General features: G+C 38.5%; 1 protein-coding gene across 2 annotated transcripts in view; it reads left to right on the top strand.

Annotated features, from left to right (window-relative positions):
* The window catches only part of LOC117418256 (protein tweety homolog 3-like), a 61,064-nt gene extending 53,094 nt beyond the window's left edge, over nt 1-7,970 (top strand). The window contains exons 13-15 of one of the 2 annotated variants that reach the window (XM_059035449.1): nt 1,398-1,571; nt 2,092-2,167; nt 7,521-7,970. In XM_059035449.1, coding sequence (XP_058891432.1) covers nt 1,398-1,571; nt 2,092-2,167; nt 7,521-7,589 — 319 coding nt within the window. In that variant the 3' untranslated portion in view covers nt 7,590-7,970. The remainder of the gene's footprint in view (nt 1-1,397; nt 1,572-2,091; nt 2,168-7,520) is intronic. The other variant, XM_034031106.3, reaches the window with a different exon arrangement.
* The last annotated feature ends 16,433 nt before the right edge of the window (nt 7,971-24,403 follow it).

Below are 24,403 nucleotides of genomic sequence, written 5' to 3'. Positions count from 1 at the left end.
ATTCTGCAGTTTACAGAGGTGTGGATTAAATGCAGCATTTAATCAGTTGCTGGTCAATTTGGGTTCTCCCATTGCACAGTATAGAAAACGATCTTCAGTTAATATCCGTAGAAGGCGGTTTTCTTATAATTATATCAGAAGCTGCTTCTATTCGTTCTAACCCTTTTTTATTTATTATTTTACAACAAAGTGAAGTCAAGTCCGCCTGTTGTCATCTTCATCTATACTAGTCTGTAATGTGCTGCAGGTTTATCAATAAAAGGATAAAGCTGTATTAAGCTGGCTTGATTCCTAGACTGTTAAAACAGTTACAGCCGGGATGAGTACTCGCTGCATAGCACTTTTAGCAATTCTGAACTTTTCCTCTCAATGATTTAATCTCAGTGTTTTTATTAAGTTAACTGTAAAGCTTGGAATGGCTCAAACTGCTATGCAGTGGAAGTTTCTGTAACTTCCACAGTTGCTCTTGGTGTCCACTGAAAGAAATATATTTATGTTAATCCCTCATTTTAGCATTTCTGTTGTTTTTTTTTTGTTGTTGTTTTTTTTAAGGAGTGTTGATAAAAATGTGACACTTCCTTTTATAAAAACTTGCCTTTTAAAACAATAGCACTGCAACACCTTAAAATGTTTCTTTTTTAAATCTTTCTTTAGGTAAATATTTTCGGCTAACAAGCTCAGATCAAGGTTTATAGATAGGGAAGTTTGAGAATGTTTTGTGGGCGCCATTTTGGATCTGATTTTTTTTTTTTGGGATTGCATACCATGCTACGGAAGACTGTGATCCAAAATGGCGGCCAACAAAGACAATTAGTGTTCAGGGTCAAGTTTCGTAACCTTTTCTATAAACCCTGATGTAGATGATTCAACAATAGAGGCAGTAATTATTTTGATCATATATAAGGCCACATAAACACATGCAAAGAAGAGCTCCTCTTCACAACAGTACAGTAGTTTCTCGCTAATCCAAACCAGTTGGGAATGGACCCTGTTCAGATCAGTGGTTGTTCGGAATACTGATCATAGTCTGTACCATACTAAAAATGATATTAATTATGATACTGAAGTTTGGTTCTACAGCTGCTCTCTGAATGCATTATGACATGGTTCGGATTATAGGTCAGTTCGGACTAGTCTAGTTTGGATTAGCGAGAGTACTCCTATCTAGATCATTTCACTTCATTTAGACACTGCTTAAGACTATTGTTGCTCTTTCAGCAGACAGATAATTCACAGCATATTCTGCAAACCTGTAAACACCTACTAGTTTTACTTCTCTCTTTGTCTGCCGGAGATAATTAGGTGATTTTCTTCTTTATTGTCCTGTATTTTAAGCAAGGGAGGAGAGTGAGTGCTTGGCGCCTGTGTTACAATGTGCTGTTTTCTTCGTCCTGAAGGAGTGAGGAGGATGGCGAGGAAGAGTCCATGGCTCAGGGGAACCGGCAGACTCATGATAACCTGTACCGTGTACACATGCCTAGTCTGTACAGCTGTGGAAGTAGCTATGGTAGTGAGACCAGCATCCCTGCTGCTGCACACACAGTCAGCAATGCACCCGTCACAGAGTACATGTGAGTTAGCAACATATGGAGGGGGGGGGTGGGCGCTTTTTAATCAATGTGCATGCATTTCTAAAAGTCATATTTATACACTTGCTTGGACACATTTTATTTTAAAGCAACTGTACCTTAAAGGTTAGGTCTACTTCTCTATACCCGAAATATCGGAACATTTGAACTAAGAATGGCAATCTACATTAAAGTAAAATTTCCTGTGAAATAGTGTGGGTGGGGGACTTCTGTTGGCCTATTTGAGTAATGTTTAGATTACACGTTTTTTTTTTTTTTTCTGCTGAAAATGAGCTCTCGTCTGGCTCCGTAGAAGCAACAGTAAAAGAAGATGAAAGTTAAGGCATTTTGATGTTGGATTTGAAACCAAAGCCCAAGACTGCTTGCTGCACTCGCTTGTAATTGACGCGCCTGGTCTGAGCTGCTGGATTAGAAGTGCACTTAAGGGCTTGAGGGTTTGATCTGCTTGCAGCCCCTCACGAGATGGGAGTAACTGAATGTGTGTTTCTATATTGTGACGCAGGAGCCAGAATGCAAACTTTCAGAACCCTCGGTGTGAGAATACGCCTCTGATTGGCAGGGAGTCCCCGCCTCCTTCTGTAAGTGTGCACCCTTTGTTCATTTTCATAATGCACTGAAGAGTGTCATTTGACAGCCATGTGTTCATGCCCTCCCGAGGCCTCTCGATGCACATGCATGTCCCCGTGGCAAATTACCATTGGCTCTGTTGACTTACTAATTCTGATGAAGTAGCCAGTCTTTTATTGGTGGCCTCCTCCCGACTCATTTCAATGTGCAATTACAGGGATAGAATAGATCCTGTTATCCTCTAAAAGAAGTACTATGTATACGAGTAAAAAACAAATTGTATAATTAGTAAAACGGCTGATGCTTGCACTTCAGTCAGACTTTTGAATGTAAAGGAGCGTATTTGCTGCATGAAGTTTACAGTAGTTTTAACTAACTTCCATTCTATCCAAACAGATGGATGCGCTTACTCTTTTTAAACACTTTGTGTTGTGGTAATTTCATAGGACTGCAGTGTATTTACTGGCACACTGATGCTTTATTAATACAGTCCTTTAAGTGAGACCTTTTAAGAGTCGTTCCAGTGACAACACCAGATTCTAGAGGTGTAGCATCTCCCAAGATCCAACCCAGAGGTACTGCAAGGCTGGACTTGGTTAAAGTCTGTAGTTTTATACTATAAAGACAAACCTTGTCTGGATTGGTCTGCCTGTATTGGAACTAGATGTATCTTCTTTATTCATGACTTCTATCGGGTATAAATAACACTGCATCATGCAAAGAAATACTTGCGTTTGGGGCTCCCGAGTGACGTATCCGGCAAAGGCATGGAGCGCAGGAGGCGCACTGTAGCCTGGAGGTTGCCGGTCCGAGTCCAGGCTATTCCACTGCCGACCGTGGACGGGAGCTCCCAAGAGGCGGCGCACAATTGTCTGAGCGTCGCCCGGGTGGGCAGGGCTTAGGTCAGCCAGGATGTCCTCGGCTCACCGCGCACCAGAGACCCCTGTGGACTGGCCAGGCGCCTGCGGGCTTGCCTGTAAGCTGCCTAGAGCTGCGTTCTCCTCTGACGCTGTATGCTAATGGTGTGGTGCCCCATTTTTTATAAATACAAATATAGAAGCATGTTAACCTTACAAGCCTATGTTTTAAAAAAGCAAATTTAAAAAAGGGTTTCCTGTGTTATGAATATTAAACACGATTTTGGGGGAAAGGGGGTTTAAAATGTTTGCTTCTAGAGCTACAGCAGCTTGAAGATGTAAAATATCAGACTAGTGGAGGTACTGCACTAGTAGGAGTGTGCTAATTTGGCACACAGAATGCTCTAGTGGCAAGCTGGGTTAACTGCGCAAGGAAAACTAAACTGTTGAGAAAGGAGGAATTGTATTTTATTGAAAAGCTGAATATGATTGGGAGACATTGCATCTTTAACAGCCGTGGCATTGGGTGATTTTCTGAGGTTATCGGGATGTTGCTTTCTTTGTGTACAATAAATGTAAAATAATAATTGTAAACCCAGCACGCTTTATTAATCACAACGTGGAGCAGACGTCACGGTCCCATCACAGATAAGGAGTTTCCTTTGCACTGCATGTCATACTAGAGATTACTCAGATAAGGAGTTTCCCATGGCTTGTCTTTGTTCTGTCAACACGGTGAGCAACTTTTCAAAGAGATTTATTGATGGTGCGTAAAGTCTTTTAAATCTGTGATCAAGAATCAATACCGGGTCAGTAAAGCAACTTCAAAATCACACTGTGTCATTTTAACTTAAGGATATCACACACATTTACCTAAGATCTTTGATAAAAATATATAATTCAGCACTTTACAAGGAACAGACCATGGATGACCTAAAGTTTGTGGTTTTAGAAAAAAATGTATTGGATAATGTACAATATAGAATAAAAGAAAATAAATGGATAAATAGACTAGATACCATGATGCCTGAAGGCTTAAACAGGAACAGTAGATTGTTACATCATTAGCTACATAGAATTACATCACAAAGACATTAGATTTAAAGAGAAATAAATGTGTGGTTACCATGGCATCAAAAAACTTACAAATTCCTCCAATGTTTGTTTTCAAACACACTTTCCCTTCACAAAGGTGTGTTAAACATACCGAAACGTTTTTACCTTTGTCCTCCCTCCTTTTTTCCGGATCTTCTTTGGAGGGACAGCCCCCCCCCCGTGATGACTGACCTGCACTGTGTGTCTAATTTGTTGTATGTAGAGGCTACACTGTGTGTTTTTTTTTTTTTTTTCCTGCAAACCCACACAGTTGTATTTGGCTGCCATGGACAATAACACCCATCTCAGCTGGCAGCTAAAGCCGTCGAACAGTGCAAGAATGTATTGGTAACGGCATCCACTAATCTAACAGGTACTGAAAACACGGCGCCCCACACCCTCCCTAACCCACCCCCTCCACCTCTTTCCCTTGCAAGTTCACATCCTCCCCCCGTCCCCCGTCCCCCGTCCCCCCCCCACAACCCAGCACTCATTCAGCATCCCCCCAGCCCAGTGCTCGTTCACCACCCTCCCAACCCAACGCTCGTTCCCCTGGCCTGCAAAATCAGACATTCGGGCAGCATGTGTGGACTTTTTTTTTTTTTTAAGCACTTCAGTTATAGTAGACGATTTTAAAGAGAAAAGAATATATATATATATATATATATATATATATATATATATATATATATATATATATATATATATGTAATATATATTTTAACCTGCAAAATGATTCACTTGGGTATTGCTCCTTAATCTCTCAACTCGTTTGATAACGGCTATTAGCCAAGTATGTATTTCTAGGGATTAAAGGGTTAAAAGGAAAGAATGTTTTGACTAGTGCTGTCAGTTTGCCTGCTTGTCTTTTGTTTTGTTCTAAGTTTTACCATAGAGTCTGTGATTGGTGTTTTGGTCATTGAATGGGTTCTAGAGGTCTCAGCTAGTACATTCAGAGATTTGACAAGATGCTGGTGTCAACTGGTGTGCTACAGTACAGTACAGCCAAGTAACATTTAACATCGGCTTGAATCCTGACAAGGGGCAATACAATCCCACTTACATTTGCATACCGAAGCCTACAGAAATTAATACACAATCTCTCTTCATTCATTCTGTAGTTTTAACACTCCTCTCAGTGAGGACCTGGATTTAATCAAAGTCACCATGCTGCAGTCGAACATGTCTTTGTGTATCTATAGCCTTTATTTACCACAGTGTGCTGTGCCATATAATATGTATCCTGTAGGATGAGCTCAAAAAATATGTTTGCATGTCAATAAATAAATAAATAAATAAATAAATAAAAATCCCTTTCTGAAAGCTTGCTCTGGGGGGAAAAAATAAGCAGAGGTGTTGTCCAGTCCAAACATAACACAACTCTGCTACTTTCTGAAACGTGCTACAGCAAACTGTTTAAAAATGAAGTCCGAAAGATACCATTGCAAATGTCTTTCTCCGTATATCGCCGCCACCTCCATTGGTCTGCTTCCCGTAACGAATATGTTTTAGAATTGTCATCAGTCATATTTTAATAAGGAGTGTCGGAGACATTTCTTTCCTGTTACCTTTGTAAAGCCTTGCAAATGTGTTGATGCATTTTTAAAAGCTGTTGGGTGAGTGCTTTTTATTTCTCATCATCACCCTCAAAGGGTTGGGAAACCAGGGTGGGAGGTGCAGTTCTGGTAGCACACAGTAGGTAGTGCTGTTGAGAAGCCAAAGATGCAAAATAAGTGGTGGCATGTCCTTTTTTTAAATAAATTGTCAAAAGGAAAAATGAAGTGCATTTCCCATTGTTTATAATTCTTTGAGTTCACACTTGGTGTTTATAAAGCCAGTAGGGCACTTGGCAGTGTTGCTGTGGACACAACATCCATCGAGGAGCAATGAAACTAGACAGTGAAATTCTAAGACCACAATTATTGATTTATAAGAGCACTTGAACTGCCATTTGTATGTTTAATATGGGTGCTGTTTGTCTCTGAGAAGTTTAGAGATTTGCTGCCTTTACTTTTCTAAGATGAGCATTTGATGCATTACATTTTCATTTCCTAAAGTAGTTTATCCTCATTTGATTTCATAGCAGGTATCGCATTCTATGGTATTTGCTGATCTTGAAGTTTTAATCCCTGACAATACAAAATTAGATGCAAGGCTTTTTTTTTTGTCCCTGAATGCAAGTGTCATTTTTCATTCCTTTTAAATCCCAAAGCATTCATGTGCCCTGACCTGAATTTATAAAGTACAGTAGCAGGGTATTCTGAGATTCCTACTTATTCACAACAGATGGGTATTCAAATGTTCTTGTGCTGTAAGCAAAGCGCCAGACCAGTGGCAGGCAACTCCAGTCCTGATTGACCGATCCAGTCCAGGGATTTATTGAGGACTTACTGTAGTATGACCTGGTCGTGGAGTTGGAATGGTTCAGTTTAATGATTAAGGACATGGCTGGATCAAAGACCTGGACTGGAATAACCAGGCTTGCCTACCCCTGCATTAACCATACTTGCATAGTCTATTATGTCAGCCCCATGCATCTGTGATGTGATCAGAATATAGAGAAAGAGGGATGTTCTGTTTTTGTATTGTGGTTCTGACACTTGGGTTGGGTGGGCAAATGGGCACAGCTAGGATTCCTGTGTTGATTGCTTGATTGCCATCAGAACCTGGGATCTTTGAGCTAATCACACTGACGATAAAATTAACAATGTGTTGAAGCTCCATCAGAATTAAATTGGGTCAATACACCTTTTTGGTTAAATTTCTCCAAGATGGATTTCTTCATGGGCAGGATGTCTTAGATTTGGTGTTTTTATGTCTCTCTAGGCTGCGTTTCTGATTCGGAAGGGGAAGTATATGGGAGAATCTGTATCATTGATGTTTCCATGATTGCACAGGCTATTAAATGATGCTTTAGAAATCCAAATAAATCTGTTCACTTGTTTTATCTGTGTCCTTATTGCCATGTGTGGTGCAATGGATTTTGAACATCATGCACCAGTCAGCACTTGGTATTACTGATCTGTCTAAAAAGCACAAAACCCTGCATGTCTAAGACAGAATATCTGCTTAAATTTCATTTCATTGCAGCACCTTTTGAAATGGTATGCATTTGCATATTATATAAGTGAAATTGGATATGAATTCATGTGTGCTAATTTTGAGTACCAGCCATTCAAGTTTACAAATAAGTTTTAAAAAATTAGAATATTTATAGTCTGGTAAACAAAAAAAAAAATAAGAAGTGACTTCAATTGGCTGACTGATTTGGAATAGCCAGGAATACTGTTTTTATTTTTAATTACTGGGCATGCCTGAAGTTGGTGCATCTCCAACTACCTAAATCACTCCAGAGTTTATTATCCTGGTTGTAATTTACATGTACACCTTCTCTCTCTCTCTCTCTCTCTAGTACACCTCTAGCATGAGAGCAAAATACCTCGCCACAAACCAGCCCGAATCCAACAGTCCTGCGCACTAAGGACCCCCCAACCTGCATGCCGCTGAAAACAAATTGGGGACCATCCACCTTCCAGACTCTTCCAACTGTCCAACAGTCACTCAAATCCCTCGCTAGGCAAAGCTGTTTTCTCTTTCAACCTTCGGTCCGGAAATTGGAGCCTTTTCAGCTGATCACGGCTTGTGATGTCCCTAATACTCATGGATGTGCACTTGTAAGTCTCCTGTTATTGTGTAAAGATCTGCCCTGATCTCAAGTTTAACGCCAGGCAGATTCCAATGTTTTTATTAACCTGCCACCACCTGCTCTACAGAATCATTCATTTTTCACCAGGCATACTTGCGATGCTGTTGAAATAGTCTGCTCTGGAATTACCTTTTTAATAAATATTATAAAAATCCACTTTTCATCAAACGCCTCTGTTGCTGCTGGAGAAAGAGTGCAACTAATACATGCTGCATCTTCAATCATCAACCTTGCATGTTTGTTTCTAATTAATTTCTTTTACAAACCACTATAGGAGTTTCGTTTTGCTTTTTTATATATATATATATATATATATATATATATATATATATATATATATATATATATATATATATATATATATATATATATATATATATATATATAAACATTTTTACCTTTTGTAAAGAAAAGAAGAAATCCTACTGATCTCCTTGCAATTGTCATTGCAGTGAAGCTTGATCAATAATAACAATAAAAGCATGCTTAGACTGTGTCATATTACCACTCTCTGACCTGGGTGCAGAATCAGTCATTGTGTAACCTTTCAGAATTTCTTTCAAACAATTCTGAATTGCTGCTGAATATTCAATCCATTGAAATCCATAGTGATGTGTGTTTACCAGGTGGTTTTGTCTGTGATGTCTATAGAACTGATCCAGAACAATAGCAATGTTCCAGTCATGCAACATGAGTGCTGTAGATCAATCCATTTAGAGATTTTAATTAGGCACAGAGATCCGTACCTAGGTTGAACTTACTTCAAACGAATCAATAAATGGTTAGTTACTATCAGATTTTTGACAACTATACTTAATAGTTTGGTTATTTAATACATTTCAATTCAGTTATTTGACAGAATGCATGGTCTAATAGAAATTCTGAGACTTGTAATCAGTCAAGATTTATTTTTGATATATTTCTTTTACATGTACGGTTTAATAGACAGTTTGTCTTCATCAGGAACATAGTGCTATTGAAATCTAGAATAGTGAAACTTCACAAGCATCAGGCTATAAATAGCTGGATGTGTATGGTTACTTTGTGGAGTGGAACTGTGCACGCCTAACCTCACTGAAAACAAGTCTATATTGTCTAATAACTCAAGCCCTACAGAGACGCCTTGCAGCTGAGGTTCCTTTCCAATTCTAAACCTGGGGCAGCTCCAATTACTGAGTTGTCATTTTGCTGGGTGGTTTCCATGTTTTGTTTCTGCTTAAAAAAAAAAAAAAAAGAAAATCCTTGTCTTAACTAGACTGTGAGTCACCTTTACATGACGTAGTGTATTTTTTTTTTATTCAAGCTTTTACACAAGCTTCAGAAGTGCAATGCCAACAGAGACTAAAGGACAGACCAGTGGCTTCCCTGGTGCTTATGATAATTTGATCTGTGATTGGGGGTGGGGGGGCTTCCATTGGAATGAACTGCCACTAAATGAAAGAAACTGAAGTGACTTGTATATGACTTAAATTGAATTGTGAGCACCTGTGTGCAGGTGTTAATGTGAATTGGACACAGCATGTTACAGCACCCACTTAATAAGGAGGGCACAATGACCAGTGCAAAAATCTAACTGGAGGAAAAAAAACAAAAACAAAAACAGGGTACATCTCTGGATGATCTACCCCATTTTTTTGTGAATTTCTAATAAGGGAAACATTTCAAATGGAATTGCGATATCCAACATTAATCAAAAAGAAGATCTGTGATGGCTTGATGTAGGTTCGTTTTTTGTTTGTTTTTTTTAAACAAGAAACACCGTACCTTTTTGACTCAATTAATGTTGTTTTCTGTACCTAAAGCAATGCGACTGCACAAGATCATGGAAGAAATGGTGCTTTTTACCTGTGTTGAGGAAGTGGCGTATTGGTAGTATGCTAACCCTGGCACTAGCAGTTGTTTTACAACAGTGCGTGTGTAATTATATAGGATCTTGTGTTTTGCAACGGTGCACCTTTAGTTTTATTTCTAATTGTGGACAGAGACTGAGGTTGTTCCGATTGCCACCAGACACCCAAAGTCCTTTCTCGAAAGCACAAGCGCTCTTGTTTTGACAAACTCTGGACTTGATCATTAGTTAAAAAAACAAACAAACAAACATCTAAAAAATGTGTATTGTGCAATGGAATAGCGTGCTGTATGCCCCTTCCGCTCCACCTTATAAACTGTGTTGAAACTGTAAGATACTTTGCTGTGAATCTCTTAATCTCCCTGTTTTTCTCTCTAGTGGTGGTGTTAGTAATTCTGTATGTAAAGTAATCAATGTGTTTGCTTGCCAATGGAACAGGCTCAAATCCTCCCCTAATTGTAAATAAAAAGCAGGACTCTCAGAAATGTTATGATGTCATACATATTGGTCCTACACTTAAATGAATACCTGAGAGAAGGGGAAATGTACCCTGGAGATGTTTTATACTTAGTTATGACTTTTAGGTGTTTTATGTAACCTGGGCTGGCACTCCGTTGACAAGTTTAAATTAATGGTATGAGATATTTCTTTTTTCCAGCACCCTGGATAGCCAGAGCAAAATCCCAGTGTTTATTCCCGCATAAGTTCAGTGACATCATCACACGTGTGTCCCGCTCCTTCTTTAAAAGAACAAGACGAACACAGTGATGTTGCAGCTTGATTACTGGTCACATTTAAAGCCCCTCCTGCCAGGGAACAGTAAGAATGCCAATACTAGAATTCTCTGCAGGAATTGAATAACCTAGAAAACTCAAGTTCTCTGTATTTTTTTTTTTTTTGTATTGTATTTTGTAGCAGTATTAGATTTTAATTGTGGTGTGTTTTTAAAAAATATATACATATATCTATATATATTCTTAAATACTGTAGTTTTTGTGGGTGAATCCTACAAAAATCTGCATTGTGAAACCAATTGGATAATAAGGGTTAGTCCATTCCTGCAGAACACGATTGTTAGCCACAGAAGGTGAGGCAGTATTCTGTAAACTGTGCCAATCACTCAGTACCTCATGTTTTATATTAATGACTTCTGGAAGACCAAAACAAGCCATTGACCTTCCCCCTCTGGAAATTTGAGCCCTGGCTTTCTAAAAGAAATGAAACCTGTATTTTTTTTTTTTTTTTTCTGTGGATTTTAAAAGATCATTTAATGTAATAGTGAGACAATCTTCATTGTTTTTAGTAGTAACTTTCACTTTATTAATCATTGCTAGAACAATGTATCAAAAAAGTAATATCTGTTTGCACGACAAAAAAAAAGAAACTGGTGAAATACAACTTGCCTTTTGTAATTTACTATTCTTTATCATACCACTTTTTTGTTCCCTTTATTTTCTAAATGTTATTTTTGATGGAATTAACATTGCAGTTCCTTTAGTGTACTGTACTAATGTATTTAGCAAACAAGAGGACTTTTTTTTTGTTTTGTTTTTTTCAAAAGTTGTGAAGAAATAATTTTGGGTCTTACATTGCTGTTTTGACAACAAAAAATAGACTAGCTGATTTATTTTTTATTATTTACTTTTTTTTTGCAAATACTAAAATATTGTACATGTTAAACCTGTGGTTTTATTGAGCTTGAATTCAATGTTTAAAAAAAAAAAAAAAAAAAATTGAATTAAAGTTACCTTAACAAACCGATATTGTATTAATTTCCTTTTTTACATCTGGTCTGTTTCAGAAATATTAGCTGTTGTGTATATATAATTTATTTCTTGGCAGACACCCTTATCCAATTGTTACAAGATATCACATTTTTACATACAATTACATTATTTTTTACACACAATTTTTTTTTATTTATTTTTTTTACATACAATTACCCATTTATACAGTTGGTAAAGTACCTTGCTCAAGGGTACAGCAGCAGTGTCCCCCACCTGGGATTTAACCCATGACCCTCCGGTCAAGAGTCCAGAGCCCTAACCACTACTCCACACTCCACACAAGAAAAGGCTGTTTGTCTCTTGTTAGCACACCATTCTCCTGGTTTGATATTCCATGCATTTATAATTGTTAAAAATTGCTTCCTGCTTTCTGTTCAAAAGTTTTACTAATTGCTGTTCCATTTAGTCACCCATAGAGGGCGATCATAAGACATACAGATTTCCCTACACAATCTGTGAGGCTTTAGAAAAATATTGATTTCTCAAAAGAACACCAGGGGGCGCTAGGTGTCCATTTCTTTATCACAAAATAAACGCCATTCAAGCATATTATAAAACTCAAACTTTAAACAAGTTGTCACAGAGTAATCTGAATAGTTTATCCATGAGAAAAAAATACTGATAATGCAAAGTTTTTTATCTAACTTTTTTTCTTTTTTTTTTGGGGGGGGGGGGGGCTCCTCATGCCAACCTGGTAATTAAATAAACCTGGCTTGCAGCAGCTTGATTTATTGAAATAGCTGGGATAACAACCCAACATGGATTAAGTGGAACACATAAAAGAGCGAATAAAAATCCCAGTCTGGATGATAGGGGACCGATAATAAGCATTTGTGAATGTTACCTGTTTTTCACATAGGCTTTAACACTCATGAAATGAATGTGTACTGTAAAGAATAAAGCTGATCAGATTACATTTGTACACACGTAGTATTCATGAACAAGCATGAATGTAAAGAAAGGTAGACAACACTGCTGTATTTAGAAAGCACTGGACAGAGTGTGTCCTTGTGTATCTCGAGGTGTCCCTCCTCACAAAGTGACGTTAATATCCCAACTGTGTTGTTTTAGTTTGTCGTTTAGACAAATATACAGAGTGCACAATGACTTTGAGGAATAATACAGAATTTGCATGGAGTTCTTCAAGCTGTCAAAGTGATGGATTTGGGCAGAGCTTCTGAAAAAGGAGCACTCATCTGCAGGACACACTCTGCACATCCCTAAACTGGCCAGCGGTCACCAGAAGAACAGCCACCATCCTGAATGGGCCAGTGTGACATTTGATAAGCAGTGACGGAAATCATTGTCATGGTAATGTTGCACTTGGGCCCTCGTGACGCTGGAAATAACATTGGGTTTACAGTACTTCTAAATGAGAGATTCGCTAACAAGTAGGGGAGCTCTGCACAGTACTGAGGCTTGGCAACAAGCGCTTCACTGTTTTGCAAATTAGCGTTGAAAGAAAAATATTTTTTAAAGGGGGGAAAAAAATCAAGAGATTAAATCTGACCAGTCTAACCTGTAATTTATATTCCCAGTGTATTTTTTTTTCAAGCTCCCATGTGGATGCTCGAAGCAGCTTTATGTACATAACCCTCCACAGAGGGATCATACAAGAGCAGATTTAACCTCATTTAAAACCCCTGGAGAGACTTTCTGCCCCTATTCCTAATTAATTCCAAAGTAATTTAACCCAGATTTTGTATTCGCTGAATTTGATTCAAACGAATGCTATTAACCTCATGTTGCATTGCGTCCCGCAGACTGGGCATTCAGTTAGGTGGCCCATACTTTTTGACTCTCCGTTTGGATCAAGGCATTGTAAAGAGAGTGACAGCAGTGTGCCCTGGTGATGACCACCTCTTCACTGAGGCTGTGGAAGACGGCGCCCAGCTGCCCTAAGTGACAAGAGGAATACTGGTTTTGTTTGTCTGCTGTGTGACAGCGTCAGGGAGACAGCAAGGGTCAGGCGACGTCAGTTTCCTTAGGCTCTGCAGTGACTTGCCGGGGTCACAAACAGGACAGAGCGGTACTACCGCTTTCCTGGGGAGTGCTATTGTTTAAAGGCAGGCAGCTGCTGAATCTGTAAGGTCTGGGTCCTGTTTGCGAACACGTCAGACATTTATCAGACACTTAAATTCCATTAAGATCAGTGTGACAGCCAGCACCCACAGACTCTGCTGTTCCTTCACTCGGTCACATGCCCTTGGAAGGTTAACTGTCTTCAGTAATTTCTGGCTGTGCATTTTCAACAATGCCAAATTTGGCAACAAGAAAGTCAACACTCAACAAAACAAACAAACAAAAAAAAACATTCTTGATCTTCGTCTAGTTCAAGCAGAAAGAAAATGTCAGTTTAGATAACCGTGGCGGTCTTCAGAATTGCAGGGACCTGTCGGTAATGTTAAACAATATTGTGTTTTGAATTAATTTCACTTCTTAATCATTCTAGACTAAACAGTGACCTTGCTACAATTGTAGAAACCATTGCCAACTTCATGTATCTTGAGTGCTTTCTTTGTCACATGCAGTTTCAGCTTGCTGAAGTCTCAGGAGCGTACCGAGTATAAGAAACGGATTCATTTGAGACAAATGTTGATTCTGATGAAATTTCACACATCTGTATTTTGCAGGAAATCCAATATTTCCCCCTTCTCGGTCTCAAACAATGTAAAAGTAATGCATCATTTTGGAAAGTAAGCATGCTGGAATGAGAGTAGGGGCAGACCCCCCCTTACAAGAAACACTTTTTCTTGTTATATTCTGTAGGCAGTGGCCAGTAAACGATTGGCTGCAATTCAATTTTCTTATTAAGCCTACTTGCAGTTCGCTTAGTGCAGATCCTGTTGTTGCACAACACTGTGTGCCATGGGTCCGTGATGCATGAATTACTAATAATGATACATCAGTCTTGCTTAACATCTTAAAAAAAAAAACTGTTTTTTTTTTACCGCACTTCACCAGCTTGGGTGCAAAATCAGCAATCAAACCAAGTTGCACAACATCAATCTGTAATTTAACATGTGTGACTTCAGATCCAATGCTGCTCATATTCAAAGTATCGTACGAACGTTCTGCAAAAAATAACTGTGGTATTCATATATTTAACAAGTTAGAGGAACTACTGTTTATAGGATTGCTGGCAACTGTTTAGTGTACTAAAATCCATTATCGGTTTATATGTGTAAACCTTCATTTATGAATGAGGGCCAAGTCAGTGACCCTCAATGTGGGCTCTTCATGCTATGTAGCCTTTTAGCATATTTTGCTGGGTTTGTTTAAACGTGACTGATGGGGCAGTGAGGGAATCTGTATGAAAACAAAGTTGTCATCAAAAAAGTTTGGGTCTCTTCCAAGCATCGGGGACAGATCGAGAAATTTTGCATCAAGGGTTTGGGGACCCACAGAGGTATCAAACTTGCAGATAAACAAAATACCATATGTGGCTGTCTGACATATTATTTAAATAAGGATTTAGTGGTTGTGAGAGGTGATCACTTAACCCCCCCCCGAACCCAAAACCCCATAAAAGGATATTAATTTGTGGGAGTGTTACAAACCAACCCAACAAAAATAAGAGCAAAAACAGAATAATCCTCCTCTGGTGTATTGGGTTTGATGCTGTCCAGGGGTATCCCTGGTGACACTTCCTGTCAAATTTCCAAGAAAAGAATTTAAATGTTAACAACGGCAAAAAAAAAAAAAAAAAAAAACAGTTTCTAACGGAATTCAAGGTTGCTGACATCTGGTTGTGGAGTTGACCTTAAAAAATACTTGGTAGGGTGAGGGGGTGATCCTTGCTGCAGCTCATTTTTCACACACAATTAATACATACATACATGGTTTGATAGTGTTTGTAAGATGTGTCCATGTAGGTAACCATATTAAAGTACCCCTGTTTTATTTTGCTGAAATAGATATTAGACATTCAATTGTCTTCTATATTATGAGTTCCCACAATACATGACTAAATAAGCAAATGACTAAATATGGCTTCTTATTTTTATTCAGCCTCTGCAGTGTTAGCCGCTGTCAGCCTGGTTGTGTCAGACAGGCTGTCGAACTGGGAGTCAAGGAGACGTGCCTGGTTGTCTTCTCTAAAGAGAGTTACACAAAGACGGCAGCTGATTTCTTTAATGCACCTAACTTACATGAAAAAGGATGAGTGAAAAGAGAAAGAAAGAACTTTTAACCCCCCCCCCCCCCCCAAAAAAAAAAGTTTTAATCCGCCGTGGAAACCAGTTTGGTATTGAATTGTGCCACAGGGAATGCAAGACTGTTAACTCTCTGTAAGCTCTCCCGCCTCCTCCTCTCGCCTCCTCCTCTTGCCATTCAGATGGAAATGCTACAGGAACACTGGTCCTGGTTCAACACCCAACAACTCAACACTTTTTCACTTGAAAAGATAAAAAAAGTTCAAACTTGCAGCATGTTCGATTTATACTGCAGTTCACTGGTATTTCTTTGAGACTTTCAGAACTGTTCCACATAGCTGAACCATAGATTAAAAGGAAGAAAATGCCCAATTATATTTGCCAGTGACCATGTGAGGTAAGCATAACAACGAGGTTAACACATTTATAAAACCCTCTATGCAATATGAAATAGCAGAACCACTGGGAGGCTCCTAGGTTTTGTGACGTGAACTACACAACAACTCAATGCAACAAATCATTTTTCATGCTGAATGTTTTTTGGGATGAATTGCACTGTTCCAGACAAGCTAATAGAAGTTTAAGCATACAATTAACAGCTTCTTGCATTCGTGGGAAACTACTGGAAGTAGACAGCTCTGTACAGTTTTATCTATTACTGAAAACCCAATCATAAAATCCGAGTGTGTATGCATGTATGTACCTACCATGAATACTGCATGGAGGGGTTTGATTCACATTGACACATTAAACTCTCATTAGGACTACCTTTTAAACCACTAATTACAAGACTTTGATCTCTCAAGGTGACACACGCTTGCACTGAGTGCTTCGATTCAGGAGGGATAAACACTTTCATTTTCATGTAATTGCGTTGTGATTTCTTGAACCTTGGTGTGAAGTGCAAAGCAATTAATTTACTGAAATGGAATAGGGAGATAATGTTTCGAAAATATTAAAACCTCTTTCTTCACCCATTAAGGATGACTTAATAGTTCAATTGTCGTAACAAGGACATGAAGGGAAGCCCTTTGTGATTATCCTTTGCAGAAGGCAGTATGCCTTAACAGATGCATGTAATCCCAACAAAGGGATCTTTAGGTACACACAACAGAAGGTGTTACTTGAGAATAAATGAAGCAATCGGCATGCTATTATATTCGACAAATGTTTCAACGAGAAGCCTGTGTCAATGACATCATGTGATCATGTGGGAACGTTTGTCTAAGAATGACACTAAACTCCAAGTGCTTCTGTGGTATCTGTATCTTCCAGCTAAGCTACACAATACTGTAGAATTTCAATGGTCACCTTTTTAAAAAATAAAAGACCTGTTCAATTGGTCATATGAAAGGCATAGTCCTTTTAACTGCTGTTTTTAGCTTTCAAATCTGCTGAAACTAAAAAACTTGAACCAACCTGTCCCATGTTTTTGCATTTCCAATGTGCATGCATCGGATATGAAACCTAATTTGCTAATTGAGCAGGAATCATAACAGAACAAGGGTTTTTTTTCTTAAGCTGACTAAGCGCAATTATGTCCTTGGAATCACACAAAACAGGGAATGCACACAAAACAGGGCAGGGCACCGCTATTTGATTAATTCATTTGATTCCTCTTGGTTTTGCCAAGTTACGTGCTGGGGAGATTACAGCATCCATCTCAGGGTGTCTGACACTAATTCATGTGTCAGGCAGGCAAACGCTGTGACTTGACAGGTCTGCATCAGAATGTGAAGTCCTGGCTGACCCCCTGACTGGCTTAGTTTTACCATGTGGGCATGTTGTGTTCTTTCAGTGCTAAATCAATGTGATTTGCTGGCATTGGAGATGGGGAACTGTCACAGCCAGGATGTGGTGGCAGTGGCTTCCGACTGGGCAGCCTAAGAAGCTGAAAGAGGCAAGATGATTCAATGCAAAAACATTATAAAATACTGCATCAGACATACAAATGTGTCAGTGAAAAGTGCCTGTTTGTGAAAGAGCACACTACAAAACCATAGCAATGACTCCTAGCCTCTCTGGACATTGCCTGGTATTCAGTCTCCATGCATAAAGGCTGCACATTTTTTACAGAGGCTAAGTCTACCAGTGAAGTCAGCCATACGCAGTTCCTTGAGGCAAAAAACATAATATGTACTGTATGCCATAAATTATGCTTTTCACCATTTTGACGACATCTGCGGCAGTTTCTCAAACATGTAAACAGGAGAAGGGTTATCAATAGATCTTTGGCATTACCAAAATCACCGAAAAACTCCACACAATGTGTGGGAATGTGCAAACCCCTTTTTGCAAGCTTTCATGGGGTCAGCCGTTTGCTTGGCAGAGGCCATGTCACAAGACCCTGAGTTCAGTTTCTTAACTCACTGGTAAGTACATAACTTGGAGTCCTGTAGTTGCGAGGCAGCTTCCTATAGTATCTGTGTGAAGAATCAAAATAATTTTTAACTTCATTTTAAATTTCCTTTTCTTAAGAATGTCATAAAAACGTAAAAGCAAGCAGAATGTGGTTCTAAGATCCAGGGGTTTCCCCATACAGTCCCTGTGAACCATATGTTCCAAATCAGAATGTTTTATCTGCAGATGTATATGTATATTTTTATATGTGACATTTGGATCCTGGTTAGTAAACATAAAAGTTGTGAATGAAGTTTCAAAAATTGGGAAAAAAAAAAAAAAAAAAACCATCTGCTATTTGATATACCTAATAATAATTTTGAAAAAAAAAAGGAAAAGCTATCATTGCTGCCAGTTTTAAAATGCTGGCGTGAGATGATGGGTGAGGGCTAATTGCTGTAAATTTGCCTTCTGATAGACAATAACTATAGCAATTACTATTAAAATCTCAACAGTGCAAGGCAGATGGACTCCTGTAACATTCCCTTACAAAATATCAGACTAAAAACTCAATGACTTATCTCCTCTCGTAAACCCACTAGTACCAGACCAGCACTGCTCTGTAACTACAGTACCTGTGCATGGGAAATTGCAGTCATTTCCTGATCATGTAATTGGTACATTAATATTTAAAATCCTGCTTGACTTGTTTGTGTTGAGGAAACACTTCAGCCTGTATAGATAAGAGGGTAAAAGAACATGTGTTGGGTATATATATAGAGGCACTGACAAGTTTTAGCAACTGCCTGAGAATTGTTCTGCTAAATGTGGGCTAATTTTAGCTGGTTTTAATTATTTGAAGGATTGCTGAAGTGAGCATAGGGCATATAAAAAACAGATGCCTATCTAATAAAACGAGACTGAATACTTGAACCTGATCTCAAAGCGATTCCTTTCTACTGCAATGCGTTACAGATGACGGCAGCAGCATACAGCAGCATTGGTAAGTTTAAAAGTCTCACATATCTTTTGATCCTATCCTGAACGACATCTGATCTTGGGCTACTGGCAAGCCATTTAGCATGGCTGGCGTGACTGCGCTCTTTCAATGTTAGCAATTTATATTTGATCTGTATATACAAGCCCTTAAGAAGTTCACGGAGATTAGGGACTGACTGTCCCGTTGCTAATGACGCGCTCCCCGCGATGAATGGATACGCCAGTGTGGTCAATCCCAAATGCTTTACTTAAAGACTGTGTTCCGTAGATTCCATTATACAGTGCAGGGTGTCTCAGGGACACAGCGCAAGCCACTCCAGCCCCTGCAGTCGACCAGCGATTTGAGGAATGTCTGTTTATCAGGCACCTTACGTCTCTCAATTAGCATGGAAAAACACTAGTTGTCTGCCATTATAAGTCGTGTACTGCTGTTTGATAGTGCAGTGCCAAGCATTTCACATGTTTTTGTTATCAGCATGGTAAATCATAACAGTCATTTTCGAGAGCCATGAGTGTGTAATGCACAAAGAAACGCCCACATGCTGCTTTTTTCCCCATTGATTTCTCACATTTTAAGTATCTCCTAGGCAATCTAAAAAGGATGCCTTTCTACCCTTAAAAACAGCCATCTGCCAGAGTCTTATCCGGTAGATAGCTTTGGTACCGCGTTCAAAAAGACTTTCCTTTTTATTGTTGAGCAACTTGCTTCTGCCATTTCAGCAATATACTACAGGAAATGAGTGTGTGGTTTTGGGGGGTTTACTACACTTTCTTCTGCATGGCTTTGGGGCACCATAGTCTAGTAAAGGTAGAATATGCAATATTAAAAACAACCCCTATCTCAGTGGTGTGCAATGGTGCTTTCGACTGGGGAAGTTATGAGTGCCACATGGGCCTCCATGTCTTCTTTGTTAAGAGAAAGATCACCATAGCAACAGGAACTAGCAGCTTGGTCTCATAACTCCTGTAATGGAGTAGTGTGAAGTGGAGTGTGCTTCTATTGAGGGCCCATACCAGCTCATAAATCTGAAGGCTTCTCTGGTGAAACCCTACTTGTACAAATACCTGTCACTCATGCAAAGTGCATTCTCAAATAAGTGGTTTATTTGTTAGGCGCACCCAATTTAAGACTCAGATCTGTTGTCACAGGTGCATTCCCTTTACCAGACAACTATGTGGAGCCCCTATTACCCGGTGGGCTCCCAGGTGATAAAGAGGTAACTGCAATGTACAATTATTACAACCTTTTGCCCTGAAACCCAGTGCTTTCATGCCAACCACAGCACAAGATATTGTCAAATAATTTATAGAATACAATTTATTGTACAGTATACCGGTACTTGCAATGTAAAAACAAAGAATGTTTGCTTATTTTGTTTTATCAGTATTAATCTGCAGTTAGGTTAAACACAGGTTATCTGAAAGCTATGAGTTTCGTTCTTTCTATGTAGGGTGCTGGTGATGTCTATTGAAAGTGGTTCAGAACGTTCGAGGGCAAAGATTAAAAAATATGATAGCTGAGTCATTTTTGTATCAACAAGAAAAGTAATTCATAGAAAACGTAATGTGTTCTGTGATCAGAATAACATTTTTTTTTGGTTTTATATAGCATGGTGGTTCTCTGCTAATAAAAATACAGTACATAGAATGCAAAGCTTGCACAGTCTTTAACTGAGATTATTAAAGGCACAAAATCTACATACTGCATTCTGTTTGGCAAAATTTAATTAGCAGAATAAGCTCACCTTTAATTATACAGTTCTCTGTAAGAGTGATTCTGCCGTCCTTGGTTTCCAAACATAAAGAAACAGAACTTCTTTGTTATCAAACACAATATTAGTATTGTGTATTGTATTAAGCAGCAAGTATCAGTTCAATAAATGTTTATCTGCTAGAGGTACATAACACTAATGGAGGTGTATGAACTGAGTGTAGTGCTTGGGGCTTCCTCAAAATACTTTACCTTAATCCAATCTTTTAAATTGATTTAAACAGTAAGGTATATTCATGAAGCATGCCAAAACAAACACTAGGAGTCGGAAGAATATTTTCCGAGGAAGTCTACATTAACATAATCCCCCTGAATGGTATTTGCATAACCCTAAATGTCACTACCGTAATACCTTTATCTAATGGAAAACTGGAATTAGCTTGCCACTTAACACAGGCTGTGCAATCCTGCTTCTGAAACAGGTGTGTTAAATATCTCCTCCAAATGGTACACTCCATCAAGAACAGAGACTATAAGGGGACTCTAATCAGGAGAGCTGCTCTTTAGCGCCTCATCAAAAATGCTTACTTATTTCAAATGAAAAGTTCAGCTTACAAGTAAACATTCCTCCCATTGCTGTCTGTCTTCATTATTACAACATTCATTGAAAAGGTATGCCTTGAAATGAAATGCTTTCTTACAGTTATAATTAATCTTTGCTTTCATATCATGATAGAAGTAAAGCAGAATGGAAAAAAAAAAAACCTGAGTAAGTATTCAGAATGTTCAGGATTGTCCGAAGGATCTGTTCCATGCCCAAACTGTTCTGAAGAGCCACTCATGAGAGACAACGAGAGGATTTGTGTTTTCATTGAACTGGAAAAGACTCCATATGCTACCTTTTAAAAAAGAAAGCATTCAAAGCCTTGGCTGATTGTATAGTCTTTGTGTTTTGTTCAGCATAAGGCAAGCAGAAAAATGTATAAACTATTCATTCAGCCTAATGATAACGATGAAAGGTTGCCTGATAAATATTTGCGCTTGGTGTGTGTCACCACTTGATCAAAAGGGAAACTATGCAAATAATAAACAAACATGTGACCATGGCATTGTATTTGATTGGATTTCCACTGTTTGTTGGTTCATATCATTATGATATCACTGGTATGGCAGCATAAAACTAGCAAATATCCTTATATATTGCGTCCGGACAACTGAAATGATGGCTTGTCTGTGTTTAAATTATTTGTAACAAGTAATGAAAACCACTAGTGTATTTTAAACTTCCTAACTCCAATGTAAAACAAACAGAAACTTTAATAAATGGAAAAAATGGGAACGGCGTTCGCCCTCTATAATCCAGCTGCTTGTGGTTTCAAACAAGGGATTTCAATTAGCTGACTAATAACCAGCTGTGGATGTACAGTAATGTGTGGCTAAAAAGTAAACAACAACTCACAAAGGCTGGAGGGTTTGCTACTTAACTTGCAAGTCTTACTGTATCTCTCTTGGCAATGTCTGGATTGCTTTGTGGTATAAAACAGCTTCAAGCACATCCTGTTCAGGAAAGGGTTTTTTTTTGCAGCAGCAGCAAAATGTTGCAAGAAATCCAAGTTTGTCATGGTCTAATAGTGGATATGTAAGAGTTATTTTATGGACTTTGTGGTGGAATCAAAATATTTGTGTATAGTATAATGTATGAGCAATGTAGGACGATAAAAAATAAATATATAAATAATTCAGTTCTTTTTAACTCTTACAAATACAAAAGGTCCTCTTCATTTCCTTCAACCTTTCCCTGCCTTTTTATTTAAATTGGCTCTTTAATGTGTTTTTTTTATACATTTAAAAAAAAAAAAAACTTCCCCTTTTTTTAAACTCACAAAGAAAAAAAAACAAAACAAAAAAAACTGTTTCACCCTAAATTGTACATGTGTTCCATTTTAATGTCAGGCATCTCTAACATTATGGTGTTCATAATTAGCTCAGAACGCAGACCAGACACTGTTTCTCAGCAACAGCTTGTCTGGAAGATTGATAACGATCTATATGCCAAAGTACAGTATAACCTTTTGGTACGGTAAGCAATATTGTGCTTTGTACTTGCTCCAGCAGGGCACGTTTGATGTTTTGTATAAAGAATAAAACGTTAGCCCTTAAGTCATTCTGATTTTGTTAGGTTTTTAATTTTAATTCTTTAATTGTGTCTGCAACGGTCACTGCCCCCCTTAACTTTGCATTTACTCCCTGTTCTTCTTTGTCTCATCAACATGCTCACACATGCATTGAAACAGACTGAAGACTGGATGGTGCAGGCCAGCTGGAGAGAAGTCATGATGTCAAACACATAAGACTGTTAATAATGCTTAATACAGCTGTGATGCTTCACAGGCCAGCAAAATTCAAGAAACTTTAAATTCTTACCCTTGTAAGTGCCATCAATGCTGGAACAGAGACCAGTACTTAATTGGTATTGTATGAATGTGCTGTTCCGAACTTCATAATCATGCACATGCTAATATAATGCAAGCAAGATGACGGACATTAGTTCCTATTATGGGCCTTAACCTTTGAGGGTGGGTGGCATGTTTTGAAAGTGCTCTGACAAAGGTCTTTCTTTTAAAGAATGGTGATATTTGGCAAAAATACAGTGTGCGGGAGTGTTTTGTTTTTTTTATCAGTGTGTTCATTGCCAGAAATGGGTTAAAATCTTAGGAACCACTCACTCTTAACCACATGCTGAAACATGCCTATTTATTTGGCAATGGTATTTTTTATTATACAAATAAATCCAAATAGTTAGACCAAGATCATTAAATTAAAACAAAACAAAAAAAAATAAAACACGACTCTGCAGTGGTACAATGCATCCAGGTCCTGTTACAACTTGAGTGCTGTGAAAAGGTCATAGCTGTTATCGAGGCTGGCTGAAAGGGAAGTGATATTCCGGTGGGTATTGAGCACAGCCATTGGTATATTGCATTAGTAAGTTAATATACTGATGTTTAGGTCATGGGTTTGCACTTCAGCATAGCTGACCAGGCTGGATCCAAACCTCAGTGACCAATTCAGTGGATTTCCTGTCAAAGCTATGCTAGACAAGGGGGCTGTTCTACTTGGTGTTCCCTGGAAATTAAAAAAAAACGAAAAATCTTAGGCTTGATCTCTATAGAAACCCACCTCATTGACGTGTCATGTGCGAGCTGAAGGATCTTAAAGTGTACCACGAAACATGCTTTACTACGTGGCCAGCCTGCAGAGAATGGGGATCATTACTGGTAGCAATGCTGAATATTGAAAACTTAGCAAACGAAAACTACTGTGATGTTATTTTTCTTATACATTTATGCAACAATAAAAAAAAGCCTTAGGGATACAAAGATTACCACATCTTCCATCTGTCTTATGTACTGTATATCCACTTATAAAGGTTTACAACGGTATTTTGTTTCCCTGTGGCTATACTATGTATGTGTCATAGTTTACCCTGGTTTGCCATGTTTATTAATATACTTTACCATACCTTGCTATTGTATACTATGCTTTATTACACTTTGCTCTTACTATGTTAAACTTTTAAAGGGTCACAAGAAGCTAGGTCGCGCTGCTAGTCTCTCATGCCCTTTACCACTAAGGGCACAATTCTAAACTCACTATTGTGGATAAGGGTTGCGTGTGTGTGCAGTTTTATATTTTCTGAAGCAAGTGAGAAAGCTGTTGACAACAAATCCTATGTTGTATGCGTACAC

The sequence above is a fragment of the Acipenser ruthenus genome, chromosome 13 (genome assembly GCF_902713425.1).
Source record: "Acipenser ruthenus chromosome 13, fAciRut3.2 maternal haplotype, whole genome shotgun sequence".
In the NCBI taxonomy this organism is placed as follows: Eukaryota; Metazoa; Chordata; class Actinopteri; order Acipenseriformes; family Acipenseridae; genus Acipenser; species Acipenser ruthenus.
The sequence above is the reverse complement of the archived record's forward strand: the minus strand, read 5'-3'. Positions and strand labels throughout refer to the sequence as shown.